The sequence below is a fragment of the Chiloscyllium plagiosum genome, chromosome 19 (assembly GCF_004010195.1).
Source record: "Chiloscyllium plagiosum isolate BGI_BamShark_2017 chromosome 19, ASM401019v2, whole genome shotgun sequence".
Taxonomy (NCBI): Eukaryota; Metazoa; Chordata; class Chondrichthyes; order Orectolobiformes; family Hemiscylliidae; genus Chiloscyllium; species Chiloscyllium plagiosum.
The window spans coordinates 33114036-33135282 of record NC_057728.1 but is presented as its reverse complement, the minus strand read 5'-3'; the positions used below and the strand labels follow the sequence as shown (position 1 = coordinate 33135282).

Genomic DNA, 21247 nt, shown 5'->3' with positions numbered 1-21247 from the left:
TTATTTCTCAGGTGCCTCTTGTGGAGATCAAAGTGTTTGAGAGTGATTTGATAGCTTATCTCTGTATTCTCTCCACTGTCTCTCATTTTCCACGATTGGAACTGTTCACAGAACTTGAGTTGGTTTGACCAGAACATAAAGTTCTTACAATTTTGATGGATTCAAGTTAAACATTTTTGCTTGGAGTTCAATATTCTGTTATCTTTAAAAAATTGTATTTGCCATGGTTGAACATGTGGTGTGCAATTTTTTGAGTATCTCAGCTTCATAATTGACCATTACAGCACCAATCATAAAGTACAGATGTTATCCATTTCACCTTCCTTTGTGCAGAATTTTATAAATGTCTGTTAGGTTTCACACATCACTGCTCTGTCCACACACATAGTTTGTTACGACACGGCAGTGAACTGTTAATTAAACCAAACACCCAGAAAAGCTCAGTTCACCTCACCTCATAATCTATTTAAAATATGAGTGACAAAGAACTCTCAAATTCCACTATTTAAAGAAAATAATATCAATTTATTCTTTAACTCTAAAAGTGAACATTAAACAACATCTGTTCACAACTCTGAACCCTCTTTCTCTTAACTGCTTATTATCTGCCTCCAACTCTAACAATATACTGTTCCAACAAACAGTTATTAAAATTACAGCAATTTAATTTCAAAACCATACAGTGACTATCATCATTGCTGTCTTTCTTCCTTCAACTGAAGATCTCTCTGAGTTGTCATCTTTCTTTTTACTGTGATGATGTTTCATATGAAAAAGGTACCTTTGATAGAGAGTCTTTCAATCTTTTGGGTCTCTTTATCGCTCTCGATGGCAGTTACTTTGTCTGATTTTCAAACTGCCTGCTTTTTTGTACCCCCAACATTGGATCATGTCATTGGTTTGTTGTTGACAAAAACAATAAATTCTAACTCAATTGGGTTTTAGTATCCTGGGGCATAATTTAAACTGGTTAAATTCAAATTGTTGTCAAAACAGCAACCAACTCAGATATCTATACCACAGCCAAATGTTACATCTTTTCAATTTTCCAGTACAATCTGGGACTGCTAGTTAGGCATATGACAGGTGTTTATAAGCTCTTAATGCAAAACAGCATTCATTCTCTCTTTAAGATACAGTACATGTCTTTAACTTCATAACACAACTAATTAATGCTGAATTTTAATTTTTGGAATGAGCAGTACATGGGCTGAAGGAACTTTTTTAACACTTAAATTCCTTCAAAGCTTTTCTTTTTGGCTTTTTCCTTTTCTGTTCTTACTAGCTCCTTCATTGAGTGATACAGTCAAGTTATAACAATGTCTTCTGTATTTGTGATGGTGTATGGGGAATTTGGACACTCACGGATGTATAATCAGAATAATTCAATAAATATTCTCAATATTTATCTATGCAGCATTAAACTTAAAGCTATACTGCACAAGGAAAGCATTAATTTTCAGATAGATTTGCTTTTGAGGTGGCATAAGATAGGCACAGAAACAGAAAGCCAACCAGCTTTCTTAAACTTAACTAGTGCCATTGCCTGCATTTGGCCTATTTCCCTCTAAACCTTTCCTATTCATGTAGCTGTCCAAATGTCTTTTAAATATTGTAATCATACCTGCTTCCACCACTTCCTCTGACAGCTTGTTCCATATACACATCACCCTTTGTGTGAGAAAGTTGCCCCTCAAATCCCTTTTAAAGTTTTCTCCTTTCTCTTTAAATCAATGCCCTTTACTTTTGGACTCACTTATCCTATGAAGGGAAAAAAACCTTGGCTATTAATCTTGTCTGTGCTCTCTCATGACTCGTATACTCAATGCTCTGACCAATGAAGCATGGCAAATGCCTTCTTCATCACCCTGTCTACCTGCGATGCCACTTTGAAGGAACTATGTACGTGTATGCCTAGGCGTCTCTGTTCGACAACACTCCCTCGGGCCCTACCATTAACTGTCTTGGGTTTTGTTACCAAACTAAAATACCTCACATTTATCTGCATTAAACTCCATCTGTCATTCCTCAACCCAAGATCCACTGTTAGCAGCAAAGATTTCTTTACAAAATAACTGACCCATTTCTACACACGCAATGCCATCACCCTAAACATGCCTGTATTTGGGTGTAATGACTGAATAAGATATATAAGATCACTTCATACCCAGGTATGCTTATAGCATCAGAGAGTTTATTGTGAGAAGAAAGCTTTGTGCATTTCAGGGACTTGTCCAGTTTTAGTACTTGTGTTTTTAGCCCACTTTTGGTTGTTACAAACCAATCATATGATTATACATTTATCCAACCAGATGAATCATGTGATTGTGAGATCTGTCCATGATAGCTTTAGGTTGTCCAAGGATGTTTACCAGATTCCCTTATCCAGGCCTTCCCAACCTGTCTTACTCAACCACATTCCAAATGTTAGCTGCTGTACCAGTTACTCAGCGCTATCTTGTTAAAATCAACTTCTGCTCCTCGGATGCTGCCTGACCTGCTGTGCTTTTCCTGCACCACTCTAATCTCGACCCCCACTATCTTGTTAAAAGTCTAACTGAGACTGAATGTCTACAGAAATATAGTTCTTATCCAGCAGGACTCCATTGTATGCATTTCACAAGACCCACTGTTTTGTTTTAATCTCATTAACTTGGATATACTTTCTTTTGCAGAGTCAAAAATCACATGCCACCGGGTTATGGTCCAACAGGTTTATTTGAAACCAGAAGCTTCTAGAGCCACCTCTCCTTCCTCAGGCAGCGAGTGAGAGAGAATAAAAGGACACAGAATTAAATTCTCTCCCACTAGCTGCCTGAGGAAGGAGCGGGAGCTCCGAAAGCTTGCAGTTTCAAATAAACCTGTTGGGCTATAACCTAAGTGTTGTGTGATTTTTGACTTTGTCCACCCCAGTCCAACACCGGCTCCTCCACATCACTTCTTTTACACAAGTGATCATTACTCCAACTTATAGTTTAAGTTCAACCATTAGGCTATGGAAGTCTGCAATTTTAGTTGAAAATCTTCCTCAGCCATTTTATGTCAACTGAGAACCACTTTTGGACATTTTATGTTAACTTTAGCCATAGCCAGCCCTAAAATCTGCAGATTGTTGAGGTCACAACTAATCTGCTTCTAGTTCACATGTACAATGCTGGAAGATTTTAACCAGGCAGTTAAAAGCTTTATTTTCATCATCTCTGATCTCAGTATTGGATTTGAATTGAATAATTGACAGTTTTTGTTACAAGGGAATACATCACATTTTTATACTTCTAGCCCCTGAGCTTGTGCAGTGTAAAGCTAGAGATTCCATATTAATTTTCAAGGAATTCATCTCATCAGCAATTTCAAGTTCATTGGCCCTAATTAGCTGCATATTAATTTGTTGACAGTTTAAAGTAGTTTTCTCTCCTTTTTGGACACTGTTCTTTCCAGTGCAGCCTCCATCTTTTCTCCTATCTCTTACAGTCTCTATTTGCCACTTCATAGCCACCACTTCATCCCCATTGTGGTTTCCTTCTCTCCCCATCCCTGCATCAACCTCTTCCTCTTCTCCCTCTTGCAGTCTACTCTTCCTGCCAGTTGCAATCTCCCTCTCCCTCACTGTTATTACCTTTCTCTTCCCACCTGCAGCCTCCCCCTCCTTGCCTTTGCCACCACCTACTTCCCAACCTGCTCCAGCCTTGTAGACAGCTCCTCCCCGAGGCCCCAGCTGACCTGAAACTGCCTGAACCCCAATAAAAGTCTCAGGCAGCTTTAGACATTCAGAATTGTGCACCACCACCATTTACCTTCCCTACAGCTCACTGCTTAAGGAATCGGAGACTGTTTCTTTCCTATCCTTGCTAACAATAGTTTATGATCCCATCTCATGGTGGTACTGAACAAGTCAGATTTTAGAATGAAATCTGGCTTGTTAGTTTATTTTTGTTTAATTGGTTAATGTGATAGTTAGTCACTGAGGCAATCCCATGAGGCTGCATATTTCCTTTAACAACAGGATGGAAGTGTATTACACAAAAGAAATAAAACAATGATCCAAATATCACAGGCAGTTAGATTGATCTCAAAACACACAGTAAAACATATTTTCAATCTGTTAACTCTAAGGTTTTATTTAAATAACTAATTCTAGGTTCTTTTCCATTGATTGTGGGCACAGTTAAATGAGTCCTTACCAAATCTGTTGACATGAACTTTTCACAAATCTGAGAGTCTAAATGTTCTCTTTTCTAATAATCTGCAGATTTCTAACCATTTTTTCCTGTCTTACAAGCTTCACAATCTTAAACCCTTCTGTTGAGGTGATTTGTTACTGACCTGCACTGAATCCTTTCTCCAGGAGAGAAACTAAACTTGCTTGTAATCTCAAAGCCAGTGTCCTCTGAACTGAGCAAAAATAAAATCCCAAATTCTTCTGAACCGGAAACAAAACCTTGCAGTCTAATTCATTTGCTCTGCCTGTTAGAGGAGGCAATGGTCTCGTGGTATTTTCACCAGACCGTTAATTCAGAAACCCAGGTAATGTTCTGGGGACCCGGGTTTGAACCCCACCAAGGCAAATGGTATAATTTGAACTCAGTAAAATCTGGAAGTAAGAGTCTAATGATGACCGTGAATCCATTGTCAGTTGTTGAAGAAATCCATTTGTTCACTAATGTCCTTTAGGGAGGGAATCTGCCATCATAACCCAATATGGCCTATGTGTGACTCTAGACCCACAGTAATGTGGTTGACTTTTAACTGCCCTCTGGGCAATTAGGGATGGGCAATAAATGCTGGCTTGGCCAGCCACGCCCACATCCCATGAATGAATTACAAAAAAACCTGTTGTGCCCAGATTTCCATTAATACTAGAGGGGATTTTGCAGTCATCTGGTCTCTGACACATACTCAATTAGGTAACTTCCAGAATTACTCTCTGACCTTGTTTTTGGATTTAAAAAATCTTCAAAAGTTACCAACGCCCATATGATATGTATAAATTGTACACCCTTGGTCACAACATACACGTTATGAACAGTAAACTGAGGGGGAGAGCCATCAATGATTGGAGGAACAGCTTATCACAGATTCTGTCTCTCATATGTATTGATGACAATGCTTCCCTGATTGTTTGCACAATGATTGAATATTCCCAGGCATTTTGGGACAAGAGTGGGACAATGCACTAATACAACATCTTCCCCCGCCCAAAACCAGTATCTTTAGAGTGCTCCAGTTCATCAATATTTCTTTTTATTATATTCAGTATTCAGATAAATATTCATGGAAAATTATTGTGTCATACACGAATGTAGTATAATTCGTAGTGCATGACAACCTATCAGCTGTATGCATTTTGAAATATATGCCTATTTACAGCAATAATTTATTGCCTTTAACCTGGAAAAAAATCCCAAGTCACTTCATAGAGACCTAGTCTGACAAAACTGAACTCTGAGCCAAAGGTCTTTTTTAGCAGGGTGGATCAAAAATGTAGCCAAAGAGATAGATCTTGGAAGATGTAGAAGCAGAGAAGTAAGATGTTCGAGGTATTGGGACCTGGCGAGCTACAGGGAGGGCCAACAAATTAAAGTGAATGGAATACAGGATTCCTAACTGGTCAAATTTAGAGAACATGGGCATTGAAAGAGAAATGAAAGTATAAAGAAGCTTACAGGGGTATGGAGCACAAGGTTTAAAGGATTTGAACAGAAGGATGAAAATTTTAATTTGGAGACATTGTGGAACTTGAAAGCTAATGTATGTTAATGAACACAAGCCAATCCACTGAAAGATATAACCCCAAACATAAAAGAATGGAATAAATTAATTGGGGACTCGTTACAGGACTTTAAACAGTGCATGTATTATTCTTTCACAGTAATGAATCCAACTCCTAGTAGTTGGAGTCTAGACAGTGGTAAGGAAGCTCGAAACTGTGTACCAGACAGTGCAAGGCTGGTGTCACCTCCTGTCCCACCCAGGCCACCACATACAGGTAAAATAATGTAGTCAATCTCCAAATCAGTTAATGGCCAAACCTTGGCATTTTGACAAAACCACTTGAAGAAATTTATATGAAGACTACTGGCACAACGAATCAGAATGGCCATTATTCTATAATACAAACAGAAAATGCTGGAGAAACCCAGCTGCTTTGCCAACATTTGTGGAGGAAGAATCTGATTTAATGTTTTGAGTCCAATATAACACTATTTCAGAACTGACGAGCATGGAAAGGTGATTGGTTTTATGGTATCAAAATAAAGGAAGGAGGAGCAAGTGAAACAAATGGTCTGGCACAAAGCAATGGAAACAGGAATGCTAATGGCAATAGAGAAGTGATATAGATTGAGAGCAGATGTTAGTGACAGATGTTCATAGCAGAAAATAGGTCAACCCTGCTGAGAGCAAAACCAGGCAAACAAGGTGCTTTGGCAGATAAAATGGAAGGAAAGTTCAAAGTTTGTGCGAAGATTTGTAGCTCGGGTGCTCGTTGTTGTGGTTCTGTTCGCCGAGCTGGAAGTTTTTGTTGCAAATGTTTCGTCCCCTGGCTAGGCGACATCATCAGTGCTTGTGTTCATGTATGCGGATTGTTAGCTGCCTTCCTGTCTTCAACCGGAAGCGGCAGGGACAGACCACTATAAACACCGGAGGAAACATCAAAGAAGCGCTTCGCAGGAGGCTCCCAAGCACTGATGATGTCGCCTAGCCAGGGAAGGAAAGTGTTGACCATGTGATCAATATTGAGGAAAGTGTTCACGGTATAAGGTCATCAAGGTTGAGTCCTGAAGGTGGTTAAGTCCCAAGTCAAGAAATGAGCTTCCTGTCCTTCAGATTACATTAAGCTTTGCTGGAACACTGCAGCAGGCCTAGGACTGGCAATCTTTAAATGAAAGTAGAATGGTGAAACAGCAAGAGACCGAAGGAATAATTATGGTCATTATGGGAAAGAGGTATTTTGCAAAGTAATCACTCAGAATGCTTTTGGGTCTGGCCAAAAATTGTGAGCAGCAAACACAATTGCGGATTCTTGTGGTGCAGTGGTAGCATCCCTATCTCCGAGCAAGGAAGCCTGAGTTCAGGTTCTACCTGCTCCAAAGGTGTGTAATAACATCTCTGGATAGGTTGATTAGAAAAATATCTAGACTTGGTTGAAAGACATACAGGTAAATTGCTGCTTCATCTGGAAGTGTTTGTAGCCTTGGACAGTTAAGCAGAAAGTACATAAAGGAGCAAGTGTATTGGAAGATCCCATAGTGGAGGTGGGTGGAGGATGGTGATGGTGGTGGTGACAAAGGGGTGTTCAAAGTGAAGAAGGTTTAGACCATGATGTTACAGAGACTCCCTTGACTTGGCAAGTTTTTCCAGCATTTCTTGTTTGTATTTCACCTACAGTACTTTTCTCTTAATTTGATTGTTATTTTAATGAACTTAAAAGCATCTTTTATTCTCATTTGCGTTATTTTTTATTTATATTTTATGAGGTTTTTTTTTGGTGTATTTGTGATGTGCCTTCAAATGACAATGGAGTGGAGAATAGTGAGAGTAATATCATCATGAATATGTAATTAAAGGAATAATTTAAAACCTACCATGTCAGACTTAATTTACATATTTCAAACCAATTTTGTTATTTTATTTAATGAATTAGAGTATTTAAAACTTCACCTTTTATTCAACCCAAAATGCATACCCTCCACCAAAACGCTGCCTGATGTGGTTGAGTCATAGAGATGTACAGCACGGAAATGGACCCATCGGTCCAACTTATCCATGCCGATCAGATATCCTAACCCAATCTAGTTCCATTTGTCAGCACTTGGCCCATATCCTTTTAAACCCTTCCTATTCTTATACCTATCCAGATGCCTTTTAAAATTTTGTAATTGTAATTGTACCAGCCTCCATCACTTCCTCTGGCAGCTCATTCCATACACGCACCGCCCTCTGTGTGTAAAAGTTGCCCCATAGGTTCCTTTTATATCTTTCCCCTCTCACCCTAAACCTATGCCCTCTAGTTCTGGACTCCCCTACCCCAGGGAAAAGACCTTATCTAATATTCCTATCCATGTTTCCATGATTTTGTAAACCTCTATAAGGTCATCCCTCAGCCTCTGATGCTCCAGGGAAAATAGCCTCAGCCTATTCAGCCTCTCCCTATAGCTCAAATCTTCCAATTCTGGCAACATCCTGGTATCACTCTAAACTTATGCCCTCTAGTCTGAACTCCTCACCCCAGGGAAAAGACATTGTCTATATATCATATCCATGCCCCTCTTGATTTTATAAACCTCTATAAGGCCATCCCTCAGCCTCTGATGCTCCAGGGAAAATAGCCTCAGCCTATTCAGCCTCTCCCTATAGCTCAAATCTTCCAATTCTGGCAACATCCTGGTACATCCTTTCTGAACCCTTCCAAGTTTCACAAGATCCTTCCAATAGGAGGGAGACCAGAATTGCATGCAGTATTCCAAAAGTGGCCTAACCAATGTCCTGTACAAGCGCAACATGACCTCCCAACTCCTATATTCAATGCCCTGACCAATAAAAGAAAGCATACCAAATGCCACCTTCACTATCGTATCTACCTGCGACTCCACTTTCAAGGAATAATGAACCTGCACTCCAAGGTGTCTCTGTTTAGTAACACTGTCCAGGACTTTTCCCATAAGTGTATAAGCCCTGCTTTGATTTGCCTTTCCAAAATGCAACACCTCACAATTATCTGAATTAAACTCCATCTGCCAGTCCTCACCCCATTGGCCTATCAGATCAAGATCCCATTGTACTCTGAGGTAACTTTCGATGTCCACTCTACCTCCAATTTTGGTATCATCTGCAAACTTTCTAACTATACCTCTTATGTTCACTCCAATTCATTTATAAAAATGACAAAAGCAGTACACCCAGCATCGATCCTTGTGGCACACCAATGGTCACAGGCCTTCTACCTTCATAACTACATTAGTTCATTTGGTACTGACTTGGTCTGCTGTACATTTCCCCGTATTCCAAACTTTTCATGATCAATTTGCCATCTCCAAAAGAAAGTTCAGTTAGGTCAAAACTCTGCAATCTATGTTGTTTCTTACACCAATTCCACCAATCATACTTTCTACTCCTCTCCTCTTCCCCTTAACTCACAACTCCTCAAATAATTTAGAATTCTTATCCTCATATAAAATCCCTCCATGAGCCAACTCTTAGAAACATTCTATTCCTTTGCGTCTGATGTCTTGTGTAATCCCCACCCTTACGCCCTCTCACTCCATCATTGATGGGCTTCCCATCAGAAATGTTCTATGTCAAACCCCTTTTACCTGTTGTTTCATGAAATCTTCGGTCATCCTGTTAACACCCTCTTTCACTGAGCATCCATTTTTCTCTTGTGCCTCTGTGAAGTACTTAGGACTGCTTTGCTATGCTAAAGGCACAACTTAAAAACAAATAAAAGTATCTTTGTGGATACTCAGCCTCTCAGTACTCTCGTGGCAACATTATAGCAAGAATAATTTATATCGCTTTTGCTATATTTTTCTCAGTGAGATTTTTTGGGGATCCAACTCCTTCCTGAGTGGTATTAAAATGTTTGCGATTCACCCAGCAAATACTACCTTGGTAGTCCATGAAGTCATGCATATGTAAGGTGTCAGTGCATTGTTTGAGATAGGGCTTAAAAAAATAACTCATAACATTTAATACCTTTGAGATTAACATTTGTAATGCCTAAAGTAAAAGTCCAAACTTGCTTTAAGCAATAATTAAAATCCTTATTGTGCATCATATTCTGGACAACAGATTGTTTACATCTTAGTGGTAATAATACTTCGGGCTGGGAAACTTAATTGTTCGGTAGGACTGTTGCAGGAGTGTAGATTAATGTTGGTCAGCAGAAATAGCAGACTATTTACAGGTCTGGCAACAGTTATATCAGCTTAGCTCAATGTTCATTTTTAACGGAAAATACCTTTTACCACAAGTCTGTAAGCAAGGACTAACCATGCTTCTGTAGTTGCCACATATTTTCTGCTTCCCTCTTAATGTGGCATTTGTCAATGTTAATAGGTGAAGTTCTCTAATTCAGTTTTCTTATAGTAAATAGTGGTCTACAATAATAATTTCACCTCTGTGAACTATCAGCACTTATTTTTTTTTAAATTTAATACTACAGGTTCACCTGCAAAGACATACAGGGCCTTTTCTCCACAGGCATTTGAAACACCTCCTGCCCATCCCAGATCTCCTCATAAGGTATGTCTTTTAATCGCAAAGGCAATATGATACAATGTAGCTGTGTTTACGTAGTTTAACTTTGAGCCTGAATGAGTTTGTAACATGAAGTATTGGGAACATAAATAAGCTTTATGTAAACAACAGTTTTTGGACTATCGCAGGACATCGGTAGAAATGGAAGTTATTGTTTCAGTATCAGATTTATTCACCAATAAGGCAATGATACTAAGAACAATCTTTACCCAATTTTCATATTTGGACAATTCAAACAGAATAGGGATTTTTTTTAACAAACCTATTCAGAAATGTTATGACACACACCTGGAACAGATGGGACTTAACGTAGGATTTTTGGTTTGGGGTAGGGACACTACCACTGTGCCACAACAACCTTCAAACAGGAAAGAACAATAACAAATACAGACATAAATCAAATCTATTTTACTTTGGCATTTTGGGCTGAATTGTCAGGATACAGCAGCTGTATCTGGTCTGTGGAATATTGTTTGGAGATCCTTAATCAAATAGTTGATGTGTAAATTAATGATAAATGATGTTTCAACAAATATAAATATAATACATGTATACACAGCATGTCAATATGTCAAGTGTTCAATGCACGGAAGAATTTCTGTTTTATATAAAAAAAAATATATGTCTGCATATGAATATAGATAGCTTATACATCTGGGTATTCATTTATTAAATATATGTAATTAAAGGTCTGATTCCTTCATATTGCATTGAAGTTTGCAGAACTGAATCAATTTTGTTATCAGTGTAGTTGGGAAATCACATTTACTTAATCCTACATATTACTGTAACATTGGAGATAGTTGAACTCTATGCATATGTGCTGTGTTGAATTACAGGCATTGCTCTCTAGATAAATTGTCTCAAATATATTAATTGACCTTTCTGGCAGGCTTCATACAATCTGCTTTGTTTAATGTATAGACTGTGTACTTGATCATTTACAATTGCCTTTCGGTACAAAGTGCACGTTGAAGTGATTTCAAGATGTATCATTAAATATTTTACAACAGGCCTGATGAGAATTCGTGGATTTTGTGTGTGTGGCAGTCTGTCACCGAGGAAATGACAGACAATCAAAACCAATATATAAAGACGGAATAGGATGAGAGGAATGATAGTTCAATGAACTCAAATTGTTGTCTAAAACATCTTTCAGAATCTATCTGTTTCCACTTATATCTGATTAATTGTCTGTCCAAGTTACCATTTGAGTTCATTGGCACTATTATATATGAAATACCTAACAACATCCACCTTACCTCATGTCCTTCAATGTCAGCTTAAGTTTCAAATCATTTTTGAAATATGTAGCTCATTGACATGTAACAGTAAAACAAGATGATAGAAGGCAGGTGCTACACCATAAACATAGTTGTTCCATTTAAGGCAGCTATTGATTTGTGACTGGTACTTTGTTAATGCATTTTGTAGCATTGAGACATTTCATCTTTCCAGCAGTATTGTAGTTTTCATGTCTATTAGCTGGTCTTTGCATAATCGATGATGCTCTTCACTTATTTCTGTGAGAGATTATTGCATTCTTTGTGAAAGTATTGTGCACATCAAAAGCAAAAAAAGTTGACATTAGAAATACATTTTAAAAAAAAAACAAAAACTCAGGTAAAATCTTTGGAGAGACCAAAGAAATTAAAATTTGGATGCATACCCTTTGCAGATATTGTAATTTTAATAGTTGGGTTGTCCCCAAAATGTCCAGCAATTATGTTTCTAAAATAAAAATATGAAGAGCTGAAAATACTTACCAGTGCAATTAATATATGGTAAAAAAAACTATTAATAATTTGTTTTCTTCAAGATGGTAAAATAAGGGGACAGAGGACAGAAAACCATATTGATACAGTGACAGAGTTGGTGCATTTTATACAAGAGGCAAATAAAAATCAGAAAGAAAATTGACAAAGAGGAAATATTAAATAGTAAAACTGATCATCTCAGTTAAATAATAGAAGCATTAAAATAACAAAGAGACAAGTATGGTGTAAATATCTTCTAAAAAATCAGTTCATACAATAAAATGGGAGAGATGGAAAACCCGGGGATAAGGTATGACGTAACAGCCTGAAATGAGAATGTAGCTTAAGGTTAATGTTACACAAATTTGAATCTACATGTTTCCCAAACCTTTTTCTAATTGTATTAATATTATTTTCACTGTGAAGTTGTGAAATTATGACAGTGACTTTTTATTCTGCATCATTGTGTGATGCAGTGCAGTTAATTATTACAGTGCTGTTATAATGTTCTAATTATTACATCATATAGACATACTATTTTGGTTTTGGGATGGAAGCTATTAAAATTACAAGCTTAATTAGGTTATGATGTTTGGAACTCTACCTGTAATTTAAGGTAAAATGAAAGGGATTAGATTAGGTTAGAATCCCTACAGTGTGGAAACAGGCCCTTTGGCCCAACAAGTCCACACTGACCCTCCGAAGAGTAACCCACCCAGTCCCATTTCCCTCTGACTAATGCATCTAACACTATGGGCAATTTAGCATGGCCAATTCACCTGGCCTGCACATCTTTGGACTGTGGGAGGAAACCCACACAGACAAAGGGAGAACATGTAAACTCCACACAGATAGTCGGCCAAGGCTAGAATCGAACCTGGGACCCTGGTGCTGTGAAGCAGCAGTGCTAACCACTGAGCCACTCATGTAACCTGTTCTGAAGTCTGTCTGAAAGGAAGCCTAGATGATTTAAATGTTAATTGTCAAATGTTTGATTGTTTTACTGAGGTCGTACAAATGATTTCTTTTTCTTTGTCGGCAGCAGTCTATGAATCAGCAGTGCAGATTGTTATAACAATTTTGCTTTAAATTGTCAGTTCAGTTCCAAGACAAGAATTGGACTCTTGAGAATGGCAGAAAGTGGGTACTACAGATGCTGGAGATTAGTCAAGATTAGAGTGGTGCTAGAAATGTACAGCAGGTCAGACAGCATCCGAGGAGTAGCAAAATTAACGTTTTGGGCAAAAGCCAATTGCTGATGAAGGGTATTTGCCCAAAATGTTGATTTTCCTGCCCCTCAGACTCTTGAGAATAGCTAGTTAGCATATTTACCTAGATGGAAGGCCTGTGTGATTCATGTTGCCAGAGGAAGCCCTTATGAACATCATGTATCTTGGAATATTGCTGAATATTGAAAACCCTGTTTGCAATCCACCTGGATCCAGGGAAGAGAGAATAAGTGGAAGCCAAAAAAACACTCCAGGATTTATCATGCAGGAATGTGGTTGGAAGTTGAAGTTTTGATTGAAAAGACTAAATTCTTGGGAAATTAAAATAAGCTTGCAACGGTCATCTATCTTGGACGAGAGGAGAAATCTCCAGGAGAAAAAATGAACTCTGTGAAAAATAGATTTAAGATTTTTCAGAAGATTTGTAGCTCAGGTTGATAATTAAGTTAGCTGGCTAACTGGAAGATTTGTTTTCAGATGTTTCGTCACCATACTAGTAACATCATCAGAGAGAGTCTCTGGTGAAGCGTTGGTGGTATGTCCCGCTTCTCTATAAATAGTTCTTGATTTCTTAAGGTGGGTGATGTCATTTCCGGACAGGTGAAAGAAAGAAGCGCATGAGAATTCTTAGGGGCGTGGCATTCTAACCAGAACTCCATCAATAAACACATTGATTTAGATCCTCTGTACCTTTCCTTGAAAAAAGAACCATAAATAACATCACCCTCCTTTAGAAACCAAGACCTATATATAGAGAGGTAGGACATACCACCGGAGACTCTCACTGATGTTACCTAGTATGGTGACGAAACATCTGGAAACAAATCTTCCAGCTCAGTGAGCTAACTTACAGATTTCAGATGGCACGTTACTAACATACAAATAAAAAATAAGCCCTTAGGAACTGTGAATCAATTTGGATTGTTTTGGGAAATCTAAATGTTTAAGAAAAGCACAAGGTGTACCAGTGATTTTTTTTTTGTTGATCTGAGAATAAGAAATATTCCATTATATAGTTTGAATGTATGTTGCCTATAAAAATGGTGTTTGGCCAATGGTGTTTTGGCTATTTTTTACAGTACAAGGTTTAACATATAATATCTTGTCATTTTTTTCAACTGTTATCAAGTGACAAGTAGGTTAGACCAGGGAAACCCAGTGGATGTGGTCTATCTAGACTTCCAAAAGGCCTTTGATAAGGTGCCACACGAGAGGCTACTGAGTAAGGTGAGGGCCCATGGTGTTCGAGGTGAGCTACTGGTATGGATTGAGGATTGGCTGTCTGTCAGAAGGCAGAGAGTTGGGATAAAAGGTTCTTTTTCGGAATGGCAACCAGTGACAAGCGGTGTCCCACAGGGTTCAGTGTTGGGGCCGCAGCTGTTCACGTTATATATTAATGATCTGGATGAAGGGACTGGGGGCATTCTAGCGAAGTTTGCCGATGATACGAAGTTAGGTGGACAGGCAGATAGTGAGGAAGTGGGGAGGCTGCAGAAGGATCTAGACAATTTGGGAGAGGGGTCCAAGAAGTGGCTGATGGAATTCAATGTGAGCAAATGTGAGGTCTTGCACTTTGGAAAAAAGAATACAAGCATGGACTACTTTCTAAACGGTGAGAAAATTCATAAAGCCAAAGTACAAAGGGATCTGGGAGTGCTAGTCGAGGATTCTCTAAAGGTAAACATGCAGGTTGAGTCCATGATTAAGAAAACGAATGCAATGTTGTCATTTATCTCAAGAGGGTTGGAATATAAAAGCAGCGATGTGCTACTGAGACTTTATAAAGCTCTGGTTAGGCCCCATTTGGAGTACTGTGTCCAGTTTTGGTCCCCACACCTCAGGAAGGACATACTGGCACTGGAGCGTGTCCAGCAGAGATTCACAAGGTTGATCCCTGGAATGGTAGGTCTAACATACGAGGAACAGCTGAGGATCCTGGGATTGTATTCATTGGCTTTTAGAAGATTAAGGGGAGATCTAATAGAAACTTACAAGATAATACATGGCTTAGAGAGGGTGGACGCTAGGAAATTGTTTCCGTTAGGCAAGGAGACTAGGACCCGTGGACACAGCCTTAAAATTAGAGGGGGTAAATTCAGAACAGAAATGCGGAGACATTTCTCCAGCCAGAGAGTGGTGGGCCTGTGGAATTCATTGCAGTGGAGGCTGGGACGCTAAATATCTTCAAGGCAGAAATTGATAAATTCTTGATGTCACAAGGAATTAAGGGCTACGGGGAGAATGCGGGTAAGTGGAGTTGAAATGCCCATCAGCCATGGTTGAATGGCAGAGTGGACTTGATGGGGCGAATGGCCTTATTTCCACTCCTATGTCTTATGGTCTTATGGTTATCGGCATCGAATTAAAAAAGTATCAGGTTTTGAAATCCTAACTCTTTTTCCACCAAAATGAGTTGGGGGAGGAGGGGAAAAAAAGGTTGTGTTTTAAGTTATTAGTCTCAACAGGGATCATAACGAATGAAATATGTTTAGGTCGTAGTTCAATGCTTGTGTACATGTAGGTGTTTGCATTGCCAGGGTTGACATAGCCAGAGTATTCATTATGTTTTAAAAATAAATGAAAGGCTTTTCAGGACAGGAGTGAAACTCCTGGATTTACTAATTTGTTTCAGATAGAAATTTATTTTAGGAAATGCATATTTCAGGAAATAAGTTCACAGGGTACTAATACAGCTGTAATTATTCTTGCACCGGCATGTATGAAAATTGAGGCCATGGTGTTTTCGGGATCTGATGCTTCTAATGTCAACTGTTCATTGCTTCTATTTTCATCCAAAAATGTGTATCACAGTAACTGAGATGCCATATATTCCCCATTGGGGCAAGTCATGTGTAATCACCACTCTCAACCCCTGATCCACATCTAGCGTGGTGGAAATGTATTAATGAAATATATCAGGCTGAGATTGTTCACATCTTTCTAGCAAATTTGTTTAAGCTCAAAAATAATTTAAAATTAATATCAACAAAAGCAAAAACAACATAGTTATAAGAAGGAAAGTAGCGTAAATTCAGAACAGATACATAAGAATCTGTAAATGGATAAATGCTAACATGTTTGAGTTGTGTTAAAAAGGTTGAATACCCAAAAATGCATTGTTTGTTTAAGAAATGAAACATGTTTAGGTCATAGTTCAATGATCAGCCATGATCATATTGAATGGTGGTGCAGGCTCGAAGGGCAGAATGGCCTACTCCTGCACCTATTGTCCATTGTCTATTGAAATATTAAAGAACCTGCTGTATTTTGAGTATTTCCTATATTTTAGGATTCTGCAGTTCTATAAGTTTGTTCAAGCATAATAGGACACATTCTGTGAGACCAATCTGCCCTTATGATATTGAAACCTGTAACTGTATTCATCTTGTCTTTTCCAACAGAGTTCTGTTCAATCATTGACTCCTTCTCCCACTGATTATCAATCCTTGGGGCCAGTTTACAACTCGCCTGTGCTGTCTGGAAGCAGTAGCAGTGGTATTTCTTCCCTGAGCAGGGGAAGTGTGACCGAGACGACCTTGACTGATGGAACAATTACATGCACCTTAATTGGGTCTGAGGAATTAATTAAAAGGGAGAATGAAACCTTTGCTTGTATGCCACCACGTTACAACTTATCTGAACATGGCACTGGAACGTCAAGACGTCGAGCTCCTCTACCTCATAGCCTGTCTGTTCCTCCCAATGCTGAGCCACCAGCTCTCCCTCCTAAACCTCATGTACTGCGAGTACATAGGTCAGAAGGTGAAAACCGAATGGATGAAATTCTTGTCAGACCCAGATCTCAGCCTCGAAAAGTGTCTCAACTATAGAAAATCTGAATACTGGCAAAAATTTTGTTCAACCTAAATGCTAATTTGGCCAAAAGAATCCAGGTGGGCACCTTAAACTTAAACTGTTTTGACCATATGTATGTACCCATTGATCAGTGATTCTGCTGATATGTAATGGAGCATTGTTATGCAATAGGTCAGGATGGAGAAACAGAAGTAACTAGCACATGAATGGTTATCCAGTTGCAATGAGGAGTCCCCTTTTTCCCCAATTTGCATTTGTGCTAATGATACAAATGCTATACTATGTCTAATGTCTGTTAGCCAGGGATCTAAAAGAAAGCACATTAGTTGATATAAAAATAGAGTCTGCATTCCACTTTGTTTGCCATTTTGATACTTGCACATATAGAATAGAACACATATAGTTCATCGTTCATGATAATGACTTTCGAATGAGAGGTGGCTTCCCTCCTGAAACTAATTTGGAAGGAGATATTTCTTATTTATCTCCCTCCTTCATCCTCTTTCTGTTTCTCAATCTTCATCTCTGTCTCACTTTATTTTTGAGCTCAGTACACTGTAGTATTTGCATTTGTAATATTTGTATTTTTCACCAAATTGTTCAAGTATCACATTTGGAAATCCATCTTACTATTTTTCCAGCAAAATTAGTTAGGGTAAGGGGTAAATAAATTGTTTAAAGATTGTATTTAAAACTAAATTTGTTTACACATTGAAAAAAGGCAAAGAAACAAAAAGTGTTTAAAACTAGCAGTTTTCCTCCAATAATGTACATGTATCATGTCCCAACAGCCTTAAAATGCAGAGCTTTTGGCTAATTGTCCAGCATTACAGGAAAGAAGAAAAACTATTTTGTTAGAAACTGTCTAATTTATGACTTGACTCCAAATCCTTTACTTAGTAACAGCACATAGGCCATTCATTAAAAGAGGTGGTGATTGTTTCACATAATGTTCCTCCCCTTACCTCAGACTACCCTACCAATATATCCTTTTATCATTTTTCCCAGTTGCACCTATAAATATTGATGCAACAGTGTCCATATTGTTGCACAAAAGTAATTACAGCTGCCTTAATTGGGGTACAAGTTGAGATAGGTAATCATTTTTCACAGTTCGCATATACTGAAAAATTTGTTAAGTAATTTGTAACTTTACACAAGCTTTTGCGAGGTTAATGGTGTAAAAGTACCGTTAATTCTACATTTTTAATTCTGATTTTTACAGACTGGGATTGACTTTGGGAGGGTCCTGTTTGTGGGACAGTGATCTTTGTGGCAATCAGCTATTTATTAGCTGAAAGCAGATGCCTGAAATGTCATCATCTAACTCTGCAGACTGGCTTATTTATGAGATTGTTGAAGTATATGAAATATCTTGTCCACTTTTCCCCTTAATATAAAAAGTCACAAACTGTCTATGACCTTGTAATTAAAACAAGAACCTATCAACCTTCGTTAAAATAATTCAAATTTCCTTTGTCAGTCAAGTGCCTGCCTGAATACTTTTAGGTTGAACAGAGTATATCAAATTTCTGGTCTGGCATTTGGCTACATTTACAGAGGGACTACTTAATCTGGTGCCAGTAGCCTTCATCAGCCCAAACTATTAGCAATGTAATTGTTCAAACACATACAGTAAATATTATCCATGAAGCAAAATTTGGAGAGGAGTTGCCAAAATGAGTTCCTGGAATTTTTCTTCAGTATTTCAAAATGTCATTATTAATGGAGAGGACAAATGTTTTAAAAATTTCCATTACATTTTAACAATGATTGTAAAAGTGATAAAAGGGCTAATTTGAATAATCTTCGAAAAGCACAAACAGTATCTATGAGTAAGAGTACTCAGAGCGAAGTCAATTTAAAAGGGAAGTGAATGTTTATGCTCGAAAGGTATATTTCTTGAAAAAATTACAAGTTGAATGTTTGAAGCAATGTATTATAATAGCACACAGTGAACGTACATTTTAAACATGCTTTTGGAATTTGAACAGTGTCAATAGCAAAGTTGGGGCAAAAAGAAGATATTTTCAACATTAAAAATGGAAAAAAAAGACTTTAAACAGTTAGATCAAAAAATGTTTTATGAATGAGCTGGTGGACCATACAAATCTACCTGTTTATCAACAAGAACTTTAGAAGAATGGTTACTTGCGAAATTTCAAAGGCTTTCAGCTGAAGTGTCCTATAATGTGGCTGCTTTTTCTGTTTTTGAAGGGAATGTATGTTTTTCCTGATCAGATATTTAAAGCAATCTTCAGAGACTGAGATACACAGATAATTGCGGTTTATTTTTCAGAACATTATTCAATCATTCTCTGCATGCTTCTACGTAAACATTCTAAATTGCATATTTATATATTCTGGCAGTTTGCTCAGTGATCCAGTGAAAAACCTGCAAATAACCTATTTAAGTAATTTTACAGAACAATGCAGTCAAATCAGTGTGACTTTCATTCAATTGATACCCGACATAAAATGACCTGTGCTAAAGCTTTATATCATAGGTCAAGTCGAATGCAACAAACAATTCAATTCCTTTTTCATATCAATGTAAAAACAGACTTGCTTGAGATGCAGCAGGTGGAAATATAAACTGAGAAATTTTGTGAGCTTGTTCTCAATCATCAAAACCATATCTTAATTGCTGTTTTCTTTATTCAAAAATATGTAGGTCCTGTTGCAAATCTTAACAACTTGTTAAAACTGCCAAATTTAAATTTGTCACTGGCGGTTACATATTTTGACCTTGGTTGCTATAAAAACCTTCAGGTTCAGTAATGTCTTCAAGGGAAGGAAATCTGACATGCTCACCGAGTCGAACCTATGTGTGACTCCATTCCATTACCAATATAGTTGAGTCTTAGTTGTTCTAACTTGTATTATACCACTAGTGGTTTCAGAAAACCCACCATTACCACTTCAGCATAACCAGAGATAGCCAATAAAGATACTTCCTTTGACAATGATCCCCACAACTTACTTCATCCATTTAGAAAATTGTCCGTATTTCAGCATCAAATTTCTTCTCATAACATCTGGGTGTTCCCCTCCACTGTTCCATCTGAACATCTATTCTTTGCACTAATCACTGTTTTTCTAATGGAGAATTGTGTGAAATCCATCATAGACATACCTTTAACTACTGTTGGACCTGTGTTTCCCCTATTCTACTCTCACAAGTTAATTTATGTTCCAGGTTTATCTTGCCCATTTCCATAACTAGCTTGATCACTGTGACTATAATTTCTTGGTAGACTAAAATGCACAATTTTCTTTGACCTTTTCCTGTAATACAAAACTTTGACACTGGATGTTAAACCATGTGGCCCTACTTGTGATGGTCTCTCGTATTTAGAAGGAAGATATAGCAATTTTCACCATGAAATAAAGTGTTGGGAAATTTTGACAGCTAATTTGCACAGGGCTAGATCACACAAACAAGGTGACAAATTACAAAGTAAAAATGTTTTATTCATATAGAGTGACAGATTTTTCAGCATACCAGGAAAACTCCCCTGCTTACTTTCAACTTAGTGTCATCCCACCTTTAATGTCCACATGAGAAAAAAAGGTGGAGCCTGGATTTAATTTAGGGTGGCACAGTGGCTCAATGGTTAGCACGGCTGCCTTATAGCACCAGGGTCCCAGGTTCAATTCCAGCCTCGGGTGACTGTCTGTGTGGAGTTTGCATATTCTCCCCGTGACTGCGTGGGTTTCCTCCAGGTGCTCTGGTTTCCTCCCACAGACCAGATGTGCAGGTCAGGTGAATTGGCTATGCTAAATTGCCCATGGTGTTAGGTGCATTAGGCAGAGGGAAATGGGACTGGGTGGGTTACTCTTCAGAGGGTCAGTGTGAACTGGTTGGGCCGAAGGGCCTGTTTCCACACTGTAGGGAATCTAATCTAATATCTCATTCAAAACACAGCACTTTTCTCAGGTTCAATTATGTCTTCAAGTCCTGGAGTGGATCTTAATCCCATAATCATTTGATTTAGAGGAAAGGTTACTGCCATTGACTAATGCTTAATCTTTGGCTCGATTTTACTTTTCTGCAAATGGGTCATTCTGAAACTGTTAGAATCTTGCTTATTATTTCTTGCCAAAACTAGAATGGATGCAGCGTACATCTCAAACATAGTTTCCTCAGATTTATGCTCTGCTGTTTTGCCAAGCTGAACATCTGTT

General features: G+C 38.1%; 1 protein-coding gene across 5 annotated transcripts in view; it reads left to right on the top strand.

Annotated features, from left to right (window-relative positions):
- Positions 1–20722, top strand: part of LOC122559665 (dedicator of cytokinesis protein 4-like) — a 456397-nt gene extending 435675 nt beyond the window's left edge. For 3 of the 5 annotated variants that reach the window (XM_043709518.1, XM_043709517.1, XM_043709516.1), the window contains 3 exons: positions 5870–5986; positions 10163–10242; positions 16645–20722. In XM_043709518.1, the coding sequence (XP_043565453.1) occupies positions 5870–5986; positions 10163–10242; positions 16645–17073 (626 nt within the window). In that variant the 3' untranslated portion in view covers positions 17074–20722. The remainder of the gene's footprint in view (positions 1–5869; positions 5987–10162; positions 10243–16644) is intronic. The other 2 variants (XM_043709520.1, XM_043709519.1) reach the window with 1 other exon arrangement.
- The last annotated feature ends 525 nt before the right edge of the window (positions 20723–21247 follow it).